This window comes from Mizuhopecten yessoensis, unplaced genomic scaffold (assembly GCF_002113885.1).
Source record: "Mizuhopecten yessoensis strain PY_sf001 unplaced genomic scaffold, ASM211388v2 scaffold716323, whole genome shotgun sequence".
Lineage (NCBI taxonomy): Eukaryota > Metazoa > Mollusca > Bivalvia > Pectinida > Pectinidae > Mizuhopecten > Mizuhopecten yessoensis.
Window position 1 is genome coordinate 92,833 of NW_018480059.1, and position 21,880 is coordinate 114,712.

Here is a 21,880-nt window from a genome sequence, read left to right on the forward strand (position 1 = left end):
ATATATCCTGTTCTGGATATCTTAGTGTGTATATATATATGCTCTATATATCCTGTTCTGGATATCTTAGTGTGTATATATATATGCTCTATATATCCTGTTCTGGATATCTTAGTGTGTATATATATATGCTCTATATATCCTGTTCTGGATATCTTAGTGTGTATATATATATGCTCTATATATCCTGTTCTGGATATCTTAGTGTGTATATATATATGCTCTATATATCCTGTTCTGGATATCTTAGTGTGTATATATATATGCTCTATATATCCTGTTCTGGATATCTTAGTGTGTATATATATATGCTCTATATATCCTGTTCTGGATATCTTAGTGTGTATATATATATGCTCTATATATCCTGTTCTGGATATCTTAGTGTGTATATATATATGCTCTATATATCCTGTTCTGGATATCTTAGTGTGTATATATATATGCTCTATATATCCTGTTCTGGATATCTTAGTGTGTATATATATATGCTCTATATATCCTGTTCTGGATATCTTAGTGTGTATATATATATGCTCTATATATCCTGTTCTGGATATCTTAGTGTGTATATATATATGCTCTATATATCCTGTTCTGGATATCTTAGTGTGTATATATATATGCTCTATATATCCTGTTCTGGATATCTTAGTGTGTATATATATATGCTCTATATATCCTGTTCTGGATATCTTAGTGTGTATATATATATGCTCTATATATCCTGTTCTGGATATCTTAGTGTGTATATATATATGCTCTATATATCCTGTTCTGGATATCTCAGTGTGTATATATATATGCTCTATATATCCTGTTCCTGATATCTTAGTGTGTATATATATGCTCTATATATCCTGTTCTGGATATTTTAGTGTGTATATATATATGCTCTATGTCAGGATTTTCTGCAGACACACATTCTGTTTCAAATGAACTATTTAGCCAGGGTTTTCCAAAGGACAGTTTTCAATCAATGTTGAAAATCCATCTAGTGGATTTCTGTGTCATCGATGACTGAATACGTGTTGTTCAACGTGTATTTGATCTGATAGAAATCACAGGGACCTGAGAATTTGTTATAGCTATATTTGGACCTAAACTAATGTTTACAATAATTTTACACGCTTGAGGGGTTTAGATCAATTATCAGTAAAATGTCACCCCGATGACCTTAGCTCAGGTCCACATATAGCTGTAACGCATTCTCAGGTCCCTGTGATAGAAAGTACCATAATGGATACCACAAACGGTTCAGAAAAAAAATTACACTTCTGGAGCAACTTGTGTCCCTATCTCATCTAATTGGGGATTTGTGTTTTTCTTTTCGTGTTTCTGTTACTACCGTAACACTTTGGTATACACGGTATAATTCATTTGTTTCTAATTTATTCTGTACATGGCTCCTTCATCTTAGTCATGTAGAAATTGTGGTGTGTTTGCGAGTGTAAGTTATACAAGCTCGGAAATAAATTAACAATGCAACATTCAATAGCAAATAGCAAATTTATATGATTAAGTAAAATTCACTTTCCTGCATACATCTAACTTAAGAATACAGAAAAGGGCTTCACCAATCAAGATACAGCTACTGATTACATTATTTTAGTTTATTAATATTAAATAAAAAAAAAATCAATCTATTATAAAACAATATCCTTTTTCGTCTGGTAATAACTCTTTTGAATCTCATAAAGTTCTAAATCTTGTAATTAAATAAATGTAGAAAGTTAAATCTGTTATAAATTAAATCTGTATAAATTAAATCTGTTATAAAGTGAAGAACGCTTATTATCTAATAAATCGTATCATATGTCTTTTACGTATGGAGACTAAGTAGTGAGTCAAGGGTAAGATTTTAATCAGATTGGGAATATTTAATATAACTTGATTTAAGCAATACACATGGTATAATAGAAGAATATCAAAGGGAATCATATATGTCCATAATTCCATTATAAATGTATTCACTTTGAAAATAAAGAGATAGCATACCATCACCAAAAAATATGAAATTCATGTATACATTAAATAAAAATACTTCATATAAATAACTCATACTTAAAAGCATTCTGTACATGATATAACAATAATGTCACTTAAGAGACAGTGTCACAAAGACTTGCATATCATATACAACAAGAGGTGGTATCTCATTCATACTAAAGCGATCACTTCCAACTCACAGACATTAAATTACCATAAATGTTACAGTATAATTACATAAAACTAAGTATATGTCTCCATTGAATCACACTTACTATGTTTTCCCATAATCGTTTTATCTAAGAAACCTAAAAATATACTATATCATTTTTACTCGTGGAGTAATGGTAAAAAATCATGCCAACTTTTACACAAACAGCATTTGGATAAACATCTGGGTTTTGTTTCTATCCTCTTACTCTTTCTATAAACTAAATGGAAAATGTTTAGTAGTTGAAAATATGGATATATATCAAATTTGATATAAATTACAGTTTAGCGTATTCTTCATGGGTCGACTTTGTAGGTATAGTAAAATGAGGTAAAAATACTAATATTGAACGAGTACTGTAAAACAAATTTTGTTTCTTTTGTACATTTTGAAATCCCATTGAAATCATGTATAGAAACCACGAAATTGACCCCAACAATTGGTATTCACTATGACAGTACTTTAAAAGTGGAATAGTGTAAATTTACAAAAATAACAACAGCTAATAACATATTACCCGATTTTGGCACAGAAGGTCACAACCAGTACAAGCACATTATTAAAAGTATCACAACAGGCTCACTTCATTTAAGAAACATCCCAAACAAATGCTAACAACGCATGCTTAATTTTCTCCTGTTGTTATGTATCCAGGGCTTGCAGCTCGCTCCGATAACACTACATCAGTGAAAAGCTTTCAATGTGACACTCAACATTTAAAAGCTGTCAATGTGACACTCAACATTTAAAAGCTTTCGATTTCGACATATGTAGTAGCATAAACGTGTAGGCAAAGAAAAGGTGTTCAAATGAATCCTTGTTACTGGTCATAATGACTGCAGAAAAGCGTTATCGCTTTGTTGTTTGATCTTTTGATCGGACAAAAAGAATTTGCAAACTTGTAACGTTGCATTTCGAGGAGAAGACCAAGTATGACTGTCTCAGAAACAACTTCACATTAGTATCATTTCAACTGAAGATAATTCTTCAAAGTTCTTGGTATCATCAATTTGTCAAGGTCAGTCATGTGACCTTTGCTTACGTGGCTTCTTATTGTGTAGCGACAACACCTCAGTAAGGATCTGGGAGTGTTGAGTTCCTTCTCCATTAGCTTGTTAAAGTGTGAGTAGGATTCTCGTAAGTCTGTGATTTTTTCACCAAGAAGAAGGTCCATATCACGATAACAATCCATTGACAGTAGCATCAGTATAGTCTCCATTTTACCAAATCGAATTGACTTAGACAAAAGAGTGCCTCCTGAAAAAGAAAGAAGGGAAAAATCTTTTAAAGTGATATTTCCACATTTTTCTTCAAGTTAAACAAAATCTTTGTTCCTGATACGTTTAGAGTAATTCTGCTGAATAAAAATGTCCAAACGCCATGGATAATTAGTGTTAATGAAGAAAGTATCTTGCTCAAACCTTGCAAAGATGCATAAAAATAGAACCACATTGCGAAAACGAGGATACTAGACACGATTTTTTCTCAATTTTAATAGCGGCTGGTGTGACGTTGCCTGGTCAGCGCAAATCAATCTATAATTGTGTGACCTTTCAAGGCTGTACCTCACTTTCTCTATTTACATATTACGACATGTTTATATTGGTGGATTGGAACCCTATTGCTGAAAAGATATTTCAGCAAAATGTGAAATATGTCATGCAGAAATGTCCCTTTTACGTCTTACTTTTAACGTCTTCGATGACAAGGGATATCAGGCAGGGACTCTTAACATATATATGTGCTATAAACAAGTTTATTTTTGCTTTGCCTTTAGTTGTTTTTGTTTTTTTTGACATTATGTTTTACTTTATATACTTTTGATCAGGTTATGGTTGAACATATATTATTTTTACTCTTTCAAGGGCAAATTATGATTTAAGGAAAGATTCACATAAAGACCCAGAAAAAGTACAAGGATCACATGTTTCAGAAGACTAGCCGTCTTCTGCTTTACCAACGACACCATCATGTAAATCTTGGTTAAATCCAAGAAATGTCACGTCCCCATAACAAGAACGGAGGTAGTGACAACAAATTACCGAACCAGATTTCAGATCCACAAAAAGATTTTAAAGATCATAATTCATTGTTAATGGGAGGATAACTAATATTCCTGCTTAACCTTCATATTTTCAGAGTCTAACAATACCCATGATTTATACACAACCCAGAATAGTTGCACCCCATAATGCTGTATTCTCCATATCTAACTGAGGTTGAAGAAGATATTAAGAATTTATTAGCACATTTATTATCAGACATTAATTAGGACAATCTGATTAAAATCATCTGTGCCATGTCTCCGCCTGAACAGGCGTATTACGAAGTTAACGAAACCATGTAACACATGATTTTAATCAGATTGTTAATTAGGACTGTATGAACTTAAATAACATTAGTTTGATATGGAGGAGGAGTAGTACATGAACTTACAGATAAAGGGGTGGCAGCAACTTGTTGGTTACGCGCACCTGTTCATATTATAGGGGAAATTTCTTTGAAAGCGTTCTTATATTTGAAGAAGCAATACATTGAACAAGACTAAGTTAGTAAGTCATGGACCATAACTTAATTGATGTTAACAAAAACAACATGAAGGTCACAAATAAACAGATCTAATTAATGTATATGGTGTATGTAAAGTTCCAGTTAAAATAAGTGTTATTATACTGGCAATGTAAACAATTGTTTCTTCTGGAAGACACACACCATTCCCCAAACAGAGTCTATCAATACCTCTGGAAGTTTCCAACGTAATTGTAACTACACAAATTAAACTTCAAGACAGACAGTTGCTGAGAGAGAGGGAGAAAGCAGAGACAAGACAATAAAGACAGAGAGAAGAGACAGTGAAAGTGTTTCAGACATAGAGACAAAGAAAGAGAGACGAAGAGACAGAGAAAGTGTATCAGACATAGAGATAAAGAAAGAGAGACAGAGAAAGTGTATCAGACATAGAGACAAAGGAGGAGAGACAGAGAAAGTCTATCAGACATAGAGACAAAGAAAGAGAGATAGAGAGACAGAGAAAGTGTATCAGACTTAGAGACAAAGTAGGAGAGACAGAGAAAGTGTATCAGACAAAGAGACAAAGTAGGAGAGACAGAGAAAGTGTATCAGACATAGAGGCAAAGTAGGAGAGACAGATAAAGTGTATCAGACATAGAGACTAAGACGGAGGGACAGAGAAAGTGTATCAGACATAGAGGCAAAGTAGGAGAGACAGATAAAGTGTATCAGACATAGAGACAAAGTAGGAGAGACAGAGAAAGTGTATCAGACTTAGAGACAAAGTAGGAGAGACAGAGAAAGTGTATCAGACTTAGAGACAAAGTAGGAGAGACAGATAAAGTGTATCAGACATAGAGACAAAGTAGGAGAGACAGAGAAAGTGTATCAGACTTAGAGACAAAGTAGGAGAGACAGATAAAGTGTATCAGACATAGAGACTAAGAAAGAGAGACAGAGAGACAGAGAAAGTGTATCAGACATATAGACAAAGAAAGAGAGACAGAGGGACAGGGAAGGTGTATCAGATATAGAGACAACGAAAGAGAGACTGAGAGACAGAGAAAGTGTATCAGACTTAGAGACAAAGTAGGAGAGACAGAGAAAGTGTATCAGACTTAGAGACAAAGTAGGAGAGACAGAGAAAGTGTATCAGACATATAGACAAAGAAAGAGAGACAGAGGGATAGGGAAGGTGTATCAGATATAGAGACAACGAAAGAGAGACTGAGAGACAGAGAAAGTGTATCAGACATAAAGACAAAGTAGGAGAGACAGAGAAAGTGTATCAGACAAAGAGACAAAGTAGGAGAGACAGAGAAAGTGTATCAGACTTAGAGACAAAGTAGGAGAGACAGAGAAAGTGTATCAGACTTAGAGACAAAGTAGGAGAGACAGATAAAGTGTATCAGACATAGAGACAAAGTAGGAGAGACAGGGAAAGTGTATCAGACATAGAGACAAAGTAGGAGAGACAGGGAAAGTGTATCAGACATAGAGACAAAGGAGGAGAGACAGAGAAAGTCTATCAGACATAGAGACAAACATTGTATTTTTAGAACAAAGTTTAACACAATTACTCCTCAGATAGTATAGATAGGATTGTACAGGTAAGTTCGTTGTAGAAAGGAGAAATCACAAATACTGAATTATTAGTATTCATTTTAACAATGTAACTGTAATATTGATATGAAGGATATGTATATACCGTCTTTGTCTACGGTGTTGATATCAGCACCTCTCTGAACCAACAACCTGGCAATAGTAGGGACGGCTCTGGAGCTTAGCTCAATCACAGAGTGAAATGTGCTTCTTCTCCTGTTGTCCACCTGGGATAATACACAAATAACATGCAACTAGAACAAATGTACTGAGCAAGATTTTAGAAATAAAACAAATTGCTTGTACTCAATTTCAAGATGTTCCACTACTGTCGTGATGTGTTAAATTCATTAACGAACAGTTATCAACAACAACCATTTTAATTGTATTTAGTGTTTATAATTGGTGTTTGAATTCAGATAACTTCCCTGATATGCACTTTCATTAATCAATGTTTATTTCTCCTACACCCTGCTTGGAGTTGGTAAACATTTAGATTACCCACTACATGTATTGCGTAACAGCCTGGATGTCATGTCATTGGTCAATCTTCTAATGATGACATCAAGTAAGAATATTTTGCGACGTTCTCTTCTACTGTGACTCCATAGTTCAATCACAATTGTTTCACCTCAAACTCGTAATGGTTGGTTATCATGTTTATCTACCTTTTGTTAACTGATTGTAAAAGATACTTGGTAAACCTCATATCTTTATACAATTTGAAAATTTACTAACTTGAGTTAGTTAATATGATAACCAACCATCACTCGTTAGGGAACCTCTATATCTTTTGTGTCGCTCTACATGTTGGAAAACAAGAGAAAAAACATAATTTCCATGGTTTACATGGTTTGCCATGGTTTTGCATACAACTGCTATTTTCAAAAAATTTCTCATTTTGTTTGAAAATTTGACTTAGCACAGCACAACATAGATGAACATATTTTGAATGTTATCACTGCAATAACTTGTCAAAAAACATTTCACGTAAGCGATCAGAATTCTTAGATTTTTAATAACAAAGGTCACATGAGTTTCTGACTCTGAAATACCGAAACCAATCAAAACCATTTAATCACCTAGTATTTCCTAGTGGCATAATCTATACATAAGTATAACTTTTTTACTTTATCAACTTCTGCTCCTCCATCCAACAGCATCTCCATGAGAGCGATATCTCTAGTAGCTACTGACATCATCAGAGGTGTGGCACCCTTCTTGTTGGCAATGTTGACATTAGCACCACCTACAACATGTTATTTCTTCAGGCTTCGAGAATGTACACAATCAAACAGCCATTATTATTACATAGTGAATTATATAGAGCCCAGCCTCATTATCCAGCTATTTATCTGGTTGTCCCTTTGTCCAGCCTCATTAATCCAGCCACCACTAAATGTGGTTGTCCAGCTATCCAGCCTGTTTAAAAGGGGAGAGACAAGACTCTTACTTTATCTCATTGCTCACTTCAACATTTAGCCCCCAGTGTTTTCAATTAAAAACGCATAACTGCTGGGCAATATGCAAGAAATCATGGTATATCAATTAACATAAAAAACATTTTTTTCAGGAAGGTTTAAGGAGTAAAATTGAAACATAGCTGTTTACAATCTAAACATGCAAGTTATAACACATTTCACTGATTTATCCTTCAGTAAAAGCTGCTCCACAAACTTTGAATCCACCATAGAAGTCACCACACAGCAGGAAATGTATCACAAATGTTGACTCGATCATCTTTCTGTTACAGCTGCAAAAAATGATTCATCCCTCAAGTCTTAGCACTATACAAACACTGACTCACCATTCAATAAGAGCTTTATCACAAATATTGACTCACTCTTTAGTTGATACCCGCATCACAAACATTGACTCGTCTTTCAGTAAGACCTGCATCACAAACATTGAATCATTCTTATGGAAGACCTGAATCACAAATATTGACTCACCCTTCAGTAAGACCTGAATCACAAACATTGACTCACCCTACAGTAAGACCTGAATCACAAACATCGACTCATTCTTATGGAAGACCTGAATAACAAACATTGACTAACCCTACAGTAAGACCTGCATCATAACATTGCCTCATTCTTATGTAAGACCTGTATCAAAAATATTGACTCATTCTTATGTAAGTCCTGTATCACAAATATTGACTAACCCAACAGTAAGACCTGCATCATAACATTGACTCATTCTTATGTAAGACCTGAATAACAAATATTGACTCACCCTACAGTAAGACCTGTATCACAAATATTGATTCACCCTACAGTAAGACCTGAATCACAATCATCGACTCATTCTTATGGAAGACCTGAATCACAAATATTGTCTCACCCTTCAGTAAGACCTGAATCACAAACATTGACTCGCCTTTCAGTAAGACCTGAATTACATACATCAACTAATTCTTATGTAAGATCTGAATCACAAATATTGACTCATCCTTTAGTAAGACCTGAATCACAAACATTGACTCACCCTTCAGTAAGACCTGAATCATAACATTGACTCACCCTTCAGTAAGACCTGAATCACAAATATTGACTCACTCTTCAGTAAGACCTGAATCACAAACATTGACTCACCCTTCAGTAAGACCTGCATCATAACATTGACTCATTCTTATGTAAGACCTGTATCAAAAATATTGACTCATTCTTATGTAAGACCTGTATCACAAATATTGACTCACCCTACAGTAAGACCTGAATCACAAACATTGACTCGCCTTTCAGTAAGACCTGAATCACAAACATCGACTAATTCTTATGTAAGATCTGAATCACAAATATTGACTCATCCTTCAGAAAGACCTGAATCACAAACATTGACTCACCTTTCAGTAAGACATGAATCATAACATTGACTCACCCTTCAGTAAGACCTGAATCACAAATATTGACTCACCCTTCAGTAAGACCTGAATCACAAACATTGACTCACCCTTCAGTAAGACCTGCATCATAACATTGACTCATTCTTATGTAAGACCTGTATCAAAAATATTGACTCATTCTTATGTAAGACCTGTATCACAAATATTGACTCACCCTACAGTAAGACCTGAATCACAAACATTGACTCGCCTTTCAGTAAGACCTGAATCACAAACATCGACTAATTCTTATGTAAGATCTGAATCACAAATATTGACTCATCCTTCAGAAAGACCTGAATCACAAACATTGACTCACCTTTCAGTAAGACATGAATCATAACATTGACTCACCCTTCAGTAAGATCTGAATCACAAATATTGACTCATCCTTCAGTAAGACCTGAATCACAAACATTGACTCACCCTTCAGTAAGACATGAATCATAACATTGACTCACCCTTCAGTAAGACCTGAATCACAAATATTGACTCACCCTTCAGTAAGACCTGAATCACAAACATTGACTCACCCTTCAGTAAGACATGAATCATAACATTGACTCACCCTTCAGTAAGACCTGAATCACAAATATTGACTCACCCTTCAGTAAGACCTGAATCACAAACATTGACTCACCCTTCAGTAAGACATGAATCATAACATTGACTCACCCTTCAGTAAGACCTGAATCACAAATATTGACTCACCCTTCAGTAAGACCTGAATCACAAACATTGACTCACCCTTCAGTAAGACCTGAATCATAACATTGACTCACCCTTCAGTAAGACCTGAATCACAAATATTGACTCACCCTTCAGTAAGACCTGAATCACAAACATTGACTCACCCTTCAGTAAGACCTGAATCACAAATATTGACTCACCCTTCAGTAAGACCTGAATCACAAACATTGACTCACCCTTCAGTAAGACCTGAATCACAAATATTGACTCACCCTTCAGTAAGACCTGAATCACAAATATTGACTCACCCTTCAGTAAGACCTGAATCACAAACATTGACTCACCCTTCAGTAAGACCTGAATCACAAATATTGACTCACCCTTCAGTAAGACCTGAATCACAAATATTGACTCACCCTTCAGTAAGACCTGAATCACAAATATTGACTCACCCTTCAGTAAGACCTGAATCACAAACATTGACTCACCCTACAGTAAGACCTGAATCACAAACATTGACTCACCCTTCAGTAAGACCTGCATCACAAACATTGACTCACCCTTCAGTAAGACCTGCATCACAAACCTTTCTCAGTAAGAGCTGTACATCAAACACTGATTACCCTTCATTATGAGATTTTCAGAAATATTGACTACAGCTGTACTAAAACTATCAACTCACCTGTCATTAAGAAATATACAACAAACATTGACTCACCCTTTAGTAAAAGTTGGACTACATAATGTTTGACTGGCATGGTGAAGCTGGCCAGATGGAGTGCTGATGTTCCCTTCTCATCCGTAATGTCAACATCAGCACCAGCCTTGATCAACAGGTTGATAGACATGGGGTCGCCCTTTATCACTGCATACATAAGTGGAGTTTTCATACTGGCTGACTGTACATTGCAACTTGAACCTGCATTGACAAGAAATGATTCATACATTAATTATAGTATTCTTATTATCAATAGGTTGGTATGTTCGACTTGCAGTGTTTTCAATATCAAGAAATCATGGCTCAAATAAGCAAGTAGAAGCCATTTGTAATTAGTAAAATGTGAAGTTGCAGAGTGATACATGACATGCGAAAATCTTATATCAACCTGACACTTCACAATTTGACTTGTGACTCTAACAGCTGAAATTAAAGCATAGGACACTTCATCAGTTAAACGGGTCAATCAATTGTTATAACATTCTTCACTAAAATTTGTACTTCAAGCATAGACACACATAAGGATTGCATGACCTTTGTTTTGACAGTGTATACAGTAGCATGAACTCCGTAGGCAATGAACATATTCTGTATGGAGTGTGTTTATACTACCATAAATGGACGTCAAACATTATATTTATATTCCAAAAAATGTTTAAATGGTGTATGAAGGAAAAACAGTCAGAGCTTGTTGAATGGTAACAACAGTATCCGTGGTTGCTAGGATAATATAGTTCCAGTGAATCTACATCGATATAGAGGTAAATTTAGAAATACACAGTTAACAACACTATTGATCTTCCTTGCTTTGCTTTTAAATTTTTAATTTAGTAATTTAAGTAGCCCTTCGAACATTTTCATTCATTTATAATGGTTGTTATGTATGTCCATTAGCACACTGCTCTGCTGGTAGTGACACGCTCGAATCTTACTTTACCATCAACGAGATTTGAATGAGCATCCAAGGAATAAGAAATTTGTCGGCACGCTTTTGTTCTATAATTAGACATGATGGATCCCGAATATGTTCCATGTTTCCAGATGTTGAAGGAACCAACCAATAGCTGTCATCAGACTGTTATCTGGCTGAACCATGAACAGCGCCATCTTTGAAACAAGTATCAATCTGCCGAGCCTTTTCCACGGAGTGTACGCTAATTTATACACAGTTAGCGTTAACTAGGCTGAAGAAAGGAGAGATGTCAATATACTTAAATAAGAGATGTAACAGTAAAACTGAAGCACATCTCAGAATCAGATGTAATAGACACCGTCTCACCCTTCAGTAAAACCTGTACAACAAACATTCTTAGGTAGTAAGTTTATATCTCATACACTGACTCAACCTTTAGTAAGATACCTAACAAATTCCAACTTCTAAAACCAGAAAAAGTATGCTACAACTGTTATGTATCCAAACTTTATATGAAAAAATTACCAAATACTGTTCATCTTAAAAAACTGGCCGAACCAGCCTTTTACCAAACTTTTTTAAACATAAACATAGTATGTTTATTTGTTTTCTGAAATGTTCTATTTGAGTCATATAAGTATCCAGGATGTTGAGCTTTATCACAATTCAGATGTTCATGTCAGAAGAAAATTGACTGGCCTAGTTCCTTTCAAAAATGAACTAGCATATGGAAAAAACACTGACCTCGGCCAAAGGGCCAGTGGCTAAATTGAACCCTATTAAATATTAGTTATCAAATACTGTTTGTGTACAAAACAAACTCCTTTCCTGTTGCCTTTTTTGCTGATCTGATCCTTTGATTTCTTCAGTTTTAAAAGAACAGTTTTATATAATATGTATTTGAGGAAGATTGTGAGCAGCCAAAATGAGATAAATATAAACTTCTTTATTCCACAGCAATTATAAAACAAGCTTTTCTATTTTTAATCAGTCACTTTTGTTGGCCAGGGTGAAAAAAATGCAGAGGTTTTTCATGTTTGAGGAAACTGGAATACCCAGATAAAATCCATGTGGTCAGTCAAACGACCACATATCACTTCACCTCAGATCCGAAGACTGAACCCCAGCCATCTTGGTGACAGGCGAGTGCACTATTCAGTGCCACTAGACCAACCAAAGGACACTTTAGTTCATCACAACAAATTTGAGGTTGTTTACTGTAGTTATCTATATTTCACCTTTCTGTAAGAGGAACTGGAGAACATCGGCCCTGCCAGCATTCGCTACATAGTGTAAAGGCACTCGGCTGTTCCCATCACAGCTATTTACGTCAGCTCCATGATCTACCAGGAAGGATATAGTCTGTAACATAAGATATTTGTATTCCTTAATTGATTTAAACTACAGAAAAAAAACACTTTTTTAGTTAAAATAGACAAACAACATTTTCACTATAAGTTTTTGCAAGATAAATAAAAGAAATATATTTGAACCCTTGATGGAGGTCTGAGACAATTGTCCATTGATTTGATGCTGTGCTCTTTAAAAATGGGAAACTGGCAAAGTATTTCATTTCAATCCATAGTCTCCCACAGGTAATGATTTCTTTATTTACCGAGGTCAAAGGTCGAATCATAGGTCACAGTGACCTACTTTTAGTTCTCAACACTCTGCTATCCTCAGATGTACGTGCATACCAATCTGATTACTCTTGGAGAAATAGTATAGAAGATATGCCAGAGAAAAACTTTACAAAGGTTGAGGTCCAGTGTCAAATCATTGGTCACAGTAACCTACTTACTGTACTCCGCACTCTACCATCACAAGATGTACTCCAGGTAAAAATAGTTTGTTAGATATGCAGCGGACAACTCTTCGGACAGACAAACAGAGCACAAACCTATAGTCCCTCCGGGGAGGCCGGGGGACTTACAAATGGTTACAAAAAAATTACATGCAGGAAACCAAGGCATTGTGACTGAAATATTTCCTACATTATCATTGTTAATCAGCACAGTTATAATAATTTGATAGTTTCCTATCAATTTTATTAATAGATAACATCCACTGTGCTTTAACTAAAATTTATCTGAAACTGTATTCATTAAGAAATTTTAAAGTATGACAAAAACTTTGAAGTAATTATATAACAATACATGATGACATCAAACAGCACCTTGGTGAACATTTCATTTCGGAGTATCCAGTTCCATTATTTCTAATGCTAATGGCTAATGAGCCGCACGTTCAAATGAGGGTTGGAAGCCTGTTCCATATTTCTAATGCTATTTTGTTTAACCATTAGTTTCTGTATGTGACAGTGCAGGCTTCAGAACTGTCAGTAAGGTGCCAGACAGAGACTTAGAGGTCTTGTTTGAACAAATTGCAGCACAAGTTACTCAAGGTACACTGGAGAATTTCCACGAAGAGCCCTAAATCCATACACAAGAAGTGTAAACCAATGATTTTATTCCACCACATGATAATCATTGTTTATAGTTGGCCACATGCTATATATATATTGGTTTGAAATAAACTTAATAATTTATCCTCATTTTCATAATTAAGGACTATTTGAACAATTACATTTTCGTAAGGTTATACTTGTATTGTCCATTACATGATAAAAGACTCTTACCTTCAAAGGACTCTGCAGGACTGCAACATGTAGAGGAGTATACTTTGTCATCTTGATGTGACTCGCCAACATACGACACCTCACAGTACAAGCCATCCCTGTCAATTTTAATCAAGCTTTTTAAAGAGTCCTGCTACTTCAGTTTGCTTTTCAAGTATCATTTTGGTTCCACAGGTAATATTTTAAATGTATTTTTATTCTAATATATGCAAACCACTTGCTGAAAGGTAGCATTTAAATTACACAATCTCTAATAATTATAAGTGAAATCTGTTTGTCTAGATAAAGGATTGGTCGAGTGCTTAACACTTCAGCCTTCCACGCAGGCGACTGAAGTTTGATCCCCAAATTTGTTGTACGCATTGATATTAGGAGGGTGTTTTACCTTGATGTTTAGAGTTGATGTTGATCCCAGCTCTCACAAGTCTCCCTATCATGTCCAAATCATTATATCTTACAGCTTTAAAGATATCTTCCTCGTCATTGGGAACTTCCAACAGAAGATCAGATCCATTAATTGGTTCACTCTCCCTCACACGCATGTCATCTATAGTAATAGCTGCGCCATCCAGTGGCAAGGGCACAGGTAATGGAGGAGGAGGAGGAGGAGGAGGGGGCGGTGGTACATGAGGCAGAGAGGGGGGCACATGCTGATGTGGAGGAGGGGAACTGGAGGGAGACACTTGTTGATGTAGAGGAGGGGAACTGGAGGGAGACACATGCTGATGTGGAGGAGGGGAAATGGAGGGAGATACTTGTTGATGTTGAGGAGGGGAACTGGAGGGAGACACATGCTGATGAGGCGGCGGATAATCCAGTGATTCTTGTTCTGATTCCATTGCAGGTTATTGTTCAGATCAAAGCTGAAAATCAATAAATAAAAACAACAAATAACAATAATTACCTATAGCACGATATAGTGTTTACATTACCCTGTTAGGCTGTTACCTACATTGTAAAATTGCTCTTATTTTCACAACTAATATATCTAAATCAACTACGAAAATTACTTATTTCTTTCTTTCTGTTACTTCTGTCGGAGATGTCTTGTGATTTAAGTCACGCCTTTTCAAACTACCCGGTATATGGGCACCTGAACTTTGTGACGAAACCCGTATACATATACCATCCATATAAGGTAAGGTAGGTAATGCTGTGATATATGGTCTAAATATAGTGATGATCACTTCACCTAGAAAAACGACAATGAGTCAGCCTTCCTACTAGTCTCTCCACGGTTACTATCGCGTGTCATTCATTTGAACTTTGCTGGTAAACAAATCTGCTTATTTTACTGGCAGTATATGTTACAAATTACAGAGCAGTAGAGATGGGTCAGGCTGTGCGCACCATATGTAAACATTGAACAAGGGGACGTAACTCTAGTAAAGAGTTTGACAGGTGCGTTCGAAAGCAGCTTCTATTTTTTGGATCAATGGACCCAATAATCGATCACAGTTTGTTTGTTGGACCACCCCATTTAAATAGTCTTTTTGGACGCTTTATAGGTTTATATCAAAACTTAGTAAAAATACCAAAATATGTACTTGATTTCCAATAATGAATGAGAATAGTTACTGGTGGAAACAGGTAGACATAGCCTGATATTCAAGCAAATGAAATAATATGTCTAAAAAATATAAATTATCATGAAAGAAGATGGAGAATATTACATATTATCCTGTTGTCATTACAACTTTGTTTCAATATTAAACATTGATACCGTTAGCTGTTTTAATTAGCCCCACTTATCCATAGTCATTAACCACGAACTCCAATAAAAATACATGTGTGGATTTGTAACTGCTACCGACTTTATTTTCAGTTTTTCACATTGATAAAATATTTATATTACACTACAAAGTAAAATATTAAGAAACTTCGGGGAAGTGGCTTGTGCACCACTTTGGGTAGGAAAAGAAATTATAAAAATTATGTATTTGACCGATTTAGAAGTGTGATGTCCTGTACATGTAACTCTTGTGACAAGTGTACTTTACTGTATAATGACGAAACCCTCATCTCGTGTCATTTTGGCCTGACAATTAAAACAAAATGGCTATTCAGCTTTTTTTATTCTTTGTTTAGTGAGTTTTGTCAATTTTGCCAGAAAGATACTGTCATAAAATGTCAAAGGAAAGTATCCAAATCACTTAGAAACCTGGGATTTGGATATTTTCTTTTTCTGTGATGATTATTACTTGGTTTTTTATTAATATATGTGATTATCTCCCTTTACTTGTAATATAATGTGTTATTGTTATTTTACATATGTTTGTCGCAATAATAGCTCTCAAGAGCTAATGTTCCTTGTTAACCTGTATGCGACGTTAAATAAAGTTTCTTGTATCCTGTATCTTGTATGTCCACTTGGATACAGTATAATAAGATATAAACATCAGAATCAGACCACTATTTAACTCCACGGTAAAACAGTTAGAAGTACTATATTTCAGCTATATCAAAATTTCACTCTCATTACTCTGTGCTATGATTGGAGAGATACATTTTTGGTTTGTTCAGATTTAGGATTTTCTTTTTCCTCCATCCTCACTGCACGAGATGGGGTTTTTGCCATCTTAACCTCCCGTATTTCAAGATAGTTTTAACGTGTAAAATTTTCAAGTTGGTCAAATATAGGATTTTCATTATTTTCTTGATTCCAAAAAAAGTTCCAATCCTTTTCTCGATGTTGGATGACCAGGAATTAAACCGTTGAAAGCGTAGTCGTATCGAATATAGCCGGTATATGATTCCTCATTTCGTACATGTATAACAACTAAGTTTACATACGCTTATATATTGCCAACTCGTACATATTTTATAACATTTGACAACAACAGAACTAAATCCGCGGTAAGGCTTCCGTGATCTCGGGTGTTCCTTATAACAATACACCAGCCCAACTCTTTATTGTTGCTGATGAAAGGTATGCAAAGCCAATAACGTACATTCCATATAATAGCTTTAAGTATTGCAGACTAATACTAGAACAAGATTCAAAACAATGATCCTCTATGGAAATAAAATAAAAACCTAGTAAACAATGGAACCTAAAAATCGAGGCAGCATACACGTGGATGATAGCAATGCATTGATAATGCAAAGAGAAAGGACAACCGACTTAGTACCACTTTATAGTAATGATTACCAACAACAAGCATAGAAGGAGCTACGTCGAAAAACCAGACTCCACAACGTCAAAGAGCGATGTAAGCCATACACAATTACCACGAATTCACCGAATAATGGCAAGCGACTGTTTTACCAATTAGGCACAAAACAAAGAAAATCAACCTACAGAATTACATTATATAAGTCCATGGTCAAACCAAAAGCAATTGATCCTCATGACATCATCAACAGATGATAACTGGATTTATAAAAAGGTTTGCCACATAAAGAAAAACACATTTCGGCTGTAATTCCGCCAGTTGGCGGAATTCGACATCGTAAAACCATATGGGTAAAGCCACTCGTGTGGCTAATATTTTGATATGTTTTACTCGTGCTACGCATTCGTGAAAGATATCAAAATATTAGCCACACTCGTGAAATATATTTGGTATTACTGAAGACACTGTAAGACATCCTCTATCTCTTTACATTAATTATATTTATATCGATTATCTGTGTATTGATGATCTTTGTATATTGGTGATCTGTATATTGATAATCTATATCAATTATCTGTATATTAGTGATCTGTATATTGATGGTCTGTATATTGATGATCTGTATATTGATGATCTGTATATTGATGATCTTTGTATATTGCTGTTCTGTATATTGATAATCTATATTAATGGTCTGTATATTGATGATCTGTATATTGATGGTCTGTGTATTGATGATCTGTATATTGATGTTCTGTATATTGATGATCTGTATATTGATAATCTATATTGATGATCTTTGTATATTGATGGTCTATATTTTGATAATCTATATTAATGGTCTGTATATTGATGGTCTGTATATTGATGATCTGTATATTGATGATCTGTATATTGCTGTTCTGTTTATTGATAATCTATATTAATGGTCTGTATTTTGATGATCTGTATATTGATGATCTGTATATTGATGATCTGTATTTTGGTGATCTGTATATTGATGGTCTATATATTGATGGTCTGTATATTGATGGTCTGTATATTGATGATCTGTATATTGATGATCTGTATATTGATGGTCTGTACATTGTTGATGTGTATATTGATGGTCTGTATATTGATGATCTTTATGTTGGTTATCTGTATATTGATGATCTGTATGTTGGTTATCTGTATATAGGTTATCTGTATATAGGTTATATGTATATAGGTTATCTGTATGTTGGTTATCTGTATATAGGTTATCTGTATATAGGTTATCTGTATATAGGTTATCTGTATATAGGTTATCTGTATATAGGTTATCTGTATATAGGTTATCTGTATATAGGTTATCTGTATATAGGTTATCTGTATATAGGTTATCTGTATATAGGTTATCTGTATATAGGTTATCTGTATATAGGTTATCTGTATATAGGTTATCTGTATATAGGTTATCTGTATATAGGTTATCTGTATATAGGTTATCTGTATATAGGTTATCTGTATATAGGTTATCTGTATATAGGTTATCTGTATATAGGTTATCTGTATATAGGTTATCTGTATATAGGTTATCTGTATATAGGTTATCTGTATATAGGTTATCTGTATATAGGTTATCTGTATATAGGTTATCTGTATATAGGTTATCTGTATATAGGTTATCTGTATATAGGTTATCTGTATATAGGTTATCTGTATATAGGTTATCTGTATATAGGTTATCTGTATATAGGTTATCTGTATATAGGTTATCTGTATATAGGTTATCTGTATATAGGTTATCTGTATATAGGTTATCTGTATATAGGTTATCTGTATATAGGTTATCTGTATATAGGTTATCTGTATATAGGTTATCTGTATATAGGTTATCTGTATATAGGTTATCTGTATATAGGTTATCTGTATATAGGTTATCTGTATATAGGTTATCTGTATATAGGTTATCTGTATATAGGTTATCTGTATATAGGTTATCTGTATATAGGTTATCTGTATATAGGTTATCTGTATATAGGTTATCTGTATATAGGTTATCTGTATATAGGTTATCTGTATATAGGTTATCTGTATATAGGTTATCTGTATATAGGTTATCTGTATATAGGTTATCTGTATATAGGTTATCTGTATATAGGTTATCTGTATATAGGTTATCTGTATATAGGTTATCTGTATATAGGTTATCTGTATATAGGTTATCTGTATATAGGTTATCTGTATATAGGTTATCTGTATATAGGTTATCTGTATATAGGTTATCTGTATATAGGTTATCTGTATATAGGTTATCTGTATATAGGTTATCTGTATATAGGTTATCTGTATATAGGTTATCTGTATATAGGTTATCTGTATATAGGTTATCTGTATATAGGTTATCTGTATATAGGTTATCTGTATATAGGTTATCTGTATATAGGTTATCTGTATATAGGTTATCTGTATATAGGTTATCTGTATATAGGTTATCTGTATATAGGTTATCTGTATATAGGTTATCTGTATATAGGTTATCTGTATATAGGTTATCTGTATATAGGTTATCTGTATATAGGTTATCTGTATATAGGTTATCTGTATGTTGGTTATCTGTATATAGGTTATCTGTATATAGGTTATCTGTATATCTGTATATAGGTTATCTGTATATAGGTTATCTGTATGATGGTTATCTGTATATAGGCTATCTGTATGTAGGTTATCTGTATATAAGTTATCTGTATATAGGTTATCTGTATATTGGTTATCTGTATATTGATGATCTGTATGTTGGTTATCTGTATATAGGTTATCTGTATATAGGTTATCTGTATATAGGTTATCTGTATGATGGTTATCTGTATATAGGTCATCTGTATGTAGATTATCTGTATATAAGTTATCTGTATATAGGTTATCTGTATATAGGTTATCTGTATATTGATGATCTGTATGTTGGTTATCTGTATATAGGTTATCTGTATATAGGTTATCTGTATATTGATGATCTGTATGTTGGTTATCTGTATATTAATTATCTTTATTGTTGACTTGTATATCGATGGTCTGCATTTTAGTTATCTATATTTATATTGATGATCTGTATATATTGAATATAGATGACTTGTATATTGATTATCTTTGTGTAATGGTGATATGTATATTTACAGTTTTAGTTCCCATTGAGCAACAATCGTTTCGAACAATAATGTAAAAACCAACCATTCATATATTACAGACACTTGTTAGGGACATCACCTTCGGCGACGTCGCTAAGTTTTTATGTGTTTTTATGTGTATGAAACCAACAAAACGTCAAAATGTTCAATAAATGTTATTGGAAATGAACAGATTTAACAACATATATAACGATTTTCTATTCATGAGCCTGTCGAACTATAACAATGATATATATTTTTTAAAGTTTCAACAAAGGTCATTTTTCTTAATACACCAATACCAAACTGAATCATGATCCTGACAAAAAAAATCCACAACAACCGGAGGTTATGCTTTAACCTATAAGCAATGACAATAGCTGATAATAATGTCCTATAGTTAGGACAAGTAATTGTTATTGTAACTAATGTAACCTGTCCACACCTTACTCGCGCTGTAAGAGCCCTCAGGTGATGCATTACATATATAGGCATGTCCCGGAACTACACCAGAAAGGACTATGATATATATATATACACATGTACGTAGCCACCATATTGTTTGTCTTCACGAATACGACAGTCGAGTCTCGGAATATATAAGGTAGGAGGTTAAAACGTAAGTACAACTTCTAGCCAGTCAAAAACATATTCAATGGAGTATTGTTCATACTTTCTCGTTGATTATTGCGTAACATTTGGAGAAAGTTAATTATAGTAATATTTTACATCTCATATATTAGTTTGTCTAATATAATGTTGAGGATGTCCAAAATGGCGCTCCTACGAAAGCAGACGAAATGTGCCACAAGCAAATACTAAATGATGGTTGACATTTAGATTTTTACTTATAGGCGTGATGGACATGCCAATAGATACCTGAATTAAGCACTGATAAATTATTCGGTATGTAGTTGTAACAAATAGTTATACAGTTCAAGAATATTGTAAAGGTAAATAACTTATTCAAATGACCGTATATACATAGGGAATCAATCATACTACACATGTATATACCACAATTTTAGGCACAAGAGCTAAATTGTAGAATCATGTCATTCTATTCTTTTTAATAATTTTACTTGGCATGGAAATTATAACATAACAAGTCAACATTATAATACAGTACACCAACACATTTGTATACATCATGTTATATACATAATTATATCATATATTACACTGAACTTTTATTTCAATATATGGTATCAACAAAATATTTGTATACAAAGTTACATTATGATACATCACACCAGTATTACATTGGTATACATAAAATATATCATTATATATTACACCCCACCTAGCAACGTTTATTACAATATACCAGCATTACATCTGTATACGTTTAAAACACCATTATATAATACACCGAGTACCGAATACGCTATTATATTAGTATATCATAATGCGTCACACCAACATTACATGTGTATACGTATAAAACACCATTATATAATACACCGAGTACCGAATA

General features: G+C 34.0%; 2 protein-coding genes across 4 annotated transcripts in view; one reads left to right on the forward strand and one right to left on the reverse strand.

Moving 5' to 3' along the window:
- Positions 1 to 1,490: 1,490 nt before the first annotated feature.
- On the reverse strand, positions 1,491 to 16,018 carry LOC110443061 (ankyrin homolog). 2 transcript variants are annotated; one of them, XM_021487032.1, is made up of 8 exons: positions 15,352 to 16,018; positions 14,545 to 15,022; positions 14,160 to 14,257; positions 12,760 to 12,883; positions 10,609 to 10,809; positions 7,444 to 7,562; positions 6,420 to 6,540; positions 1,491 to 3,457 (listed from the first exon to the last, which is right to left on the reverse strand). In XM_021487032.1, exons 2-8 carry the CDS (start codon positions 14,996 to 14,998, stop codon positions 3,165 to 3,167), a joined length of 1,410 nt encoding a protein of 469 aa, XP_021342707.1. In that variant the 5' UTR covers positions 14,999 to 15,022; positions 15,352 to 16,018; the 3' UTR covers positions 1,491 to 3,164. The 2 variants fall into 2 exon arrangements, with proteins under 2 accessions (XP_021342707.1, XP_021342708.1); XM_021487033.1 differs by lacking the exon at positions 15,352 to 16,018 and adding an exon at positions 15,170 to 15,342.
- A 4,916-nt stretch (positions 16,019 to 20,934) lies between these two features.
- The window catches only part of LOC110443065, a 20,465-nt gene continuing 19,519 nt past the window's right edge, over positions 20,935 to 21,880 (forward strand). Inside the window, exon 1 of one of the 2 annotated variants that reach the window (XM_021487036.1) lies at positions 20,935 to 21,022. The gene's annotated coding sequence lies outside the window, so the exon portion shown is untranslated. The remainder of the gene's footprint in view (positions 21,023 to 21,880) is intronic. The other variant, XM_021487037.1, reaches the window with a different exon arrangement.

Coding starts and splice junctions, on each gene's coding strand:
- LOC110443061 (XM_021487032.1), bottom strand. CDS start 14,998: ATGGAATCAGAACAAGAATCACTGGATTATCCGCCGCCTCATCAGCAT. Junction 14,258..14,544: donor CATCAACTCTAAACATCAAG/GTAAAACACCCT, acceptor TAAAATTGACAG/GGATGGCTTGTACTGTGAGG. Junction 12,884..14,159: donor TCCTGCAGAGTCCTTTGAAG/GTAAGAGTCTTT, acceptor CTTATGTTACAG/ACTATATCCTTCCTGGTAGA.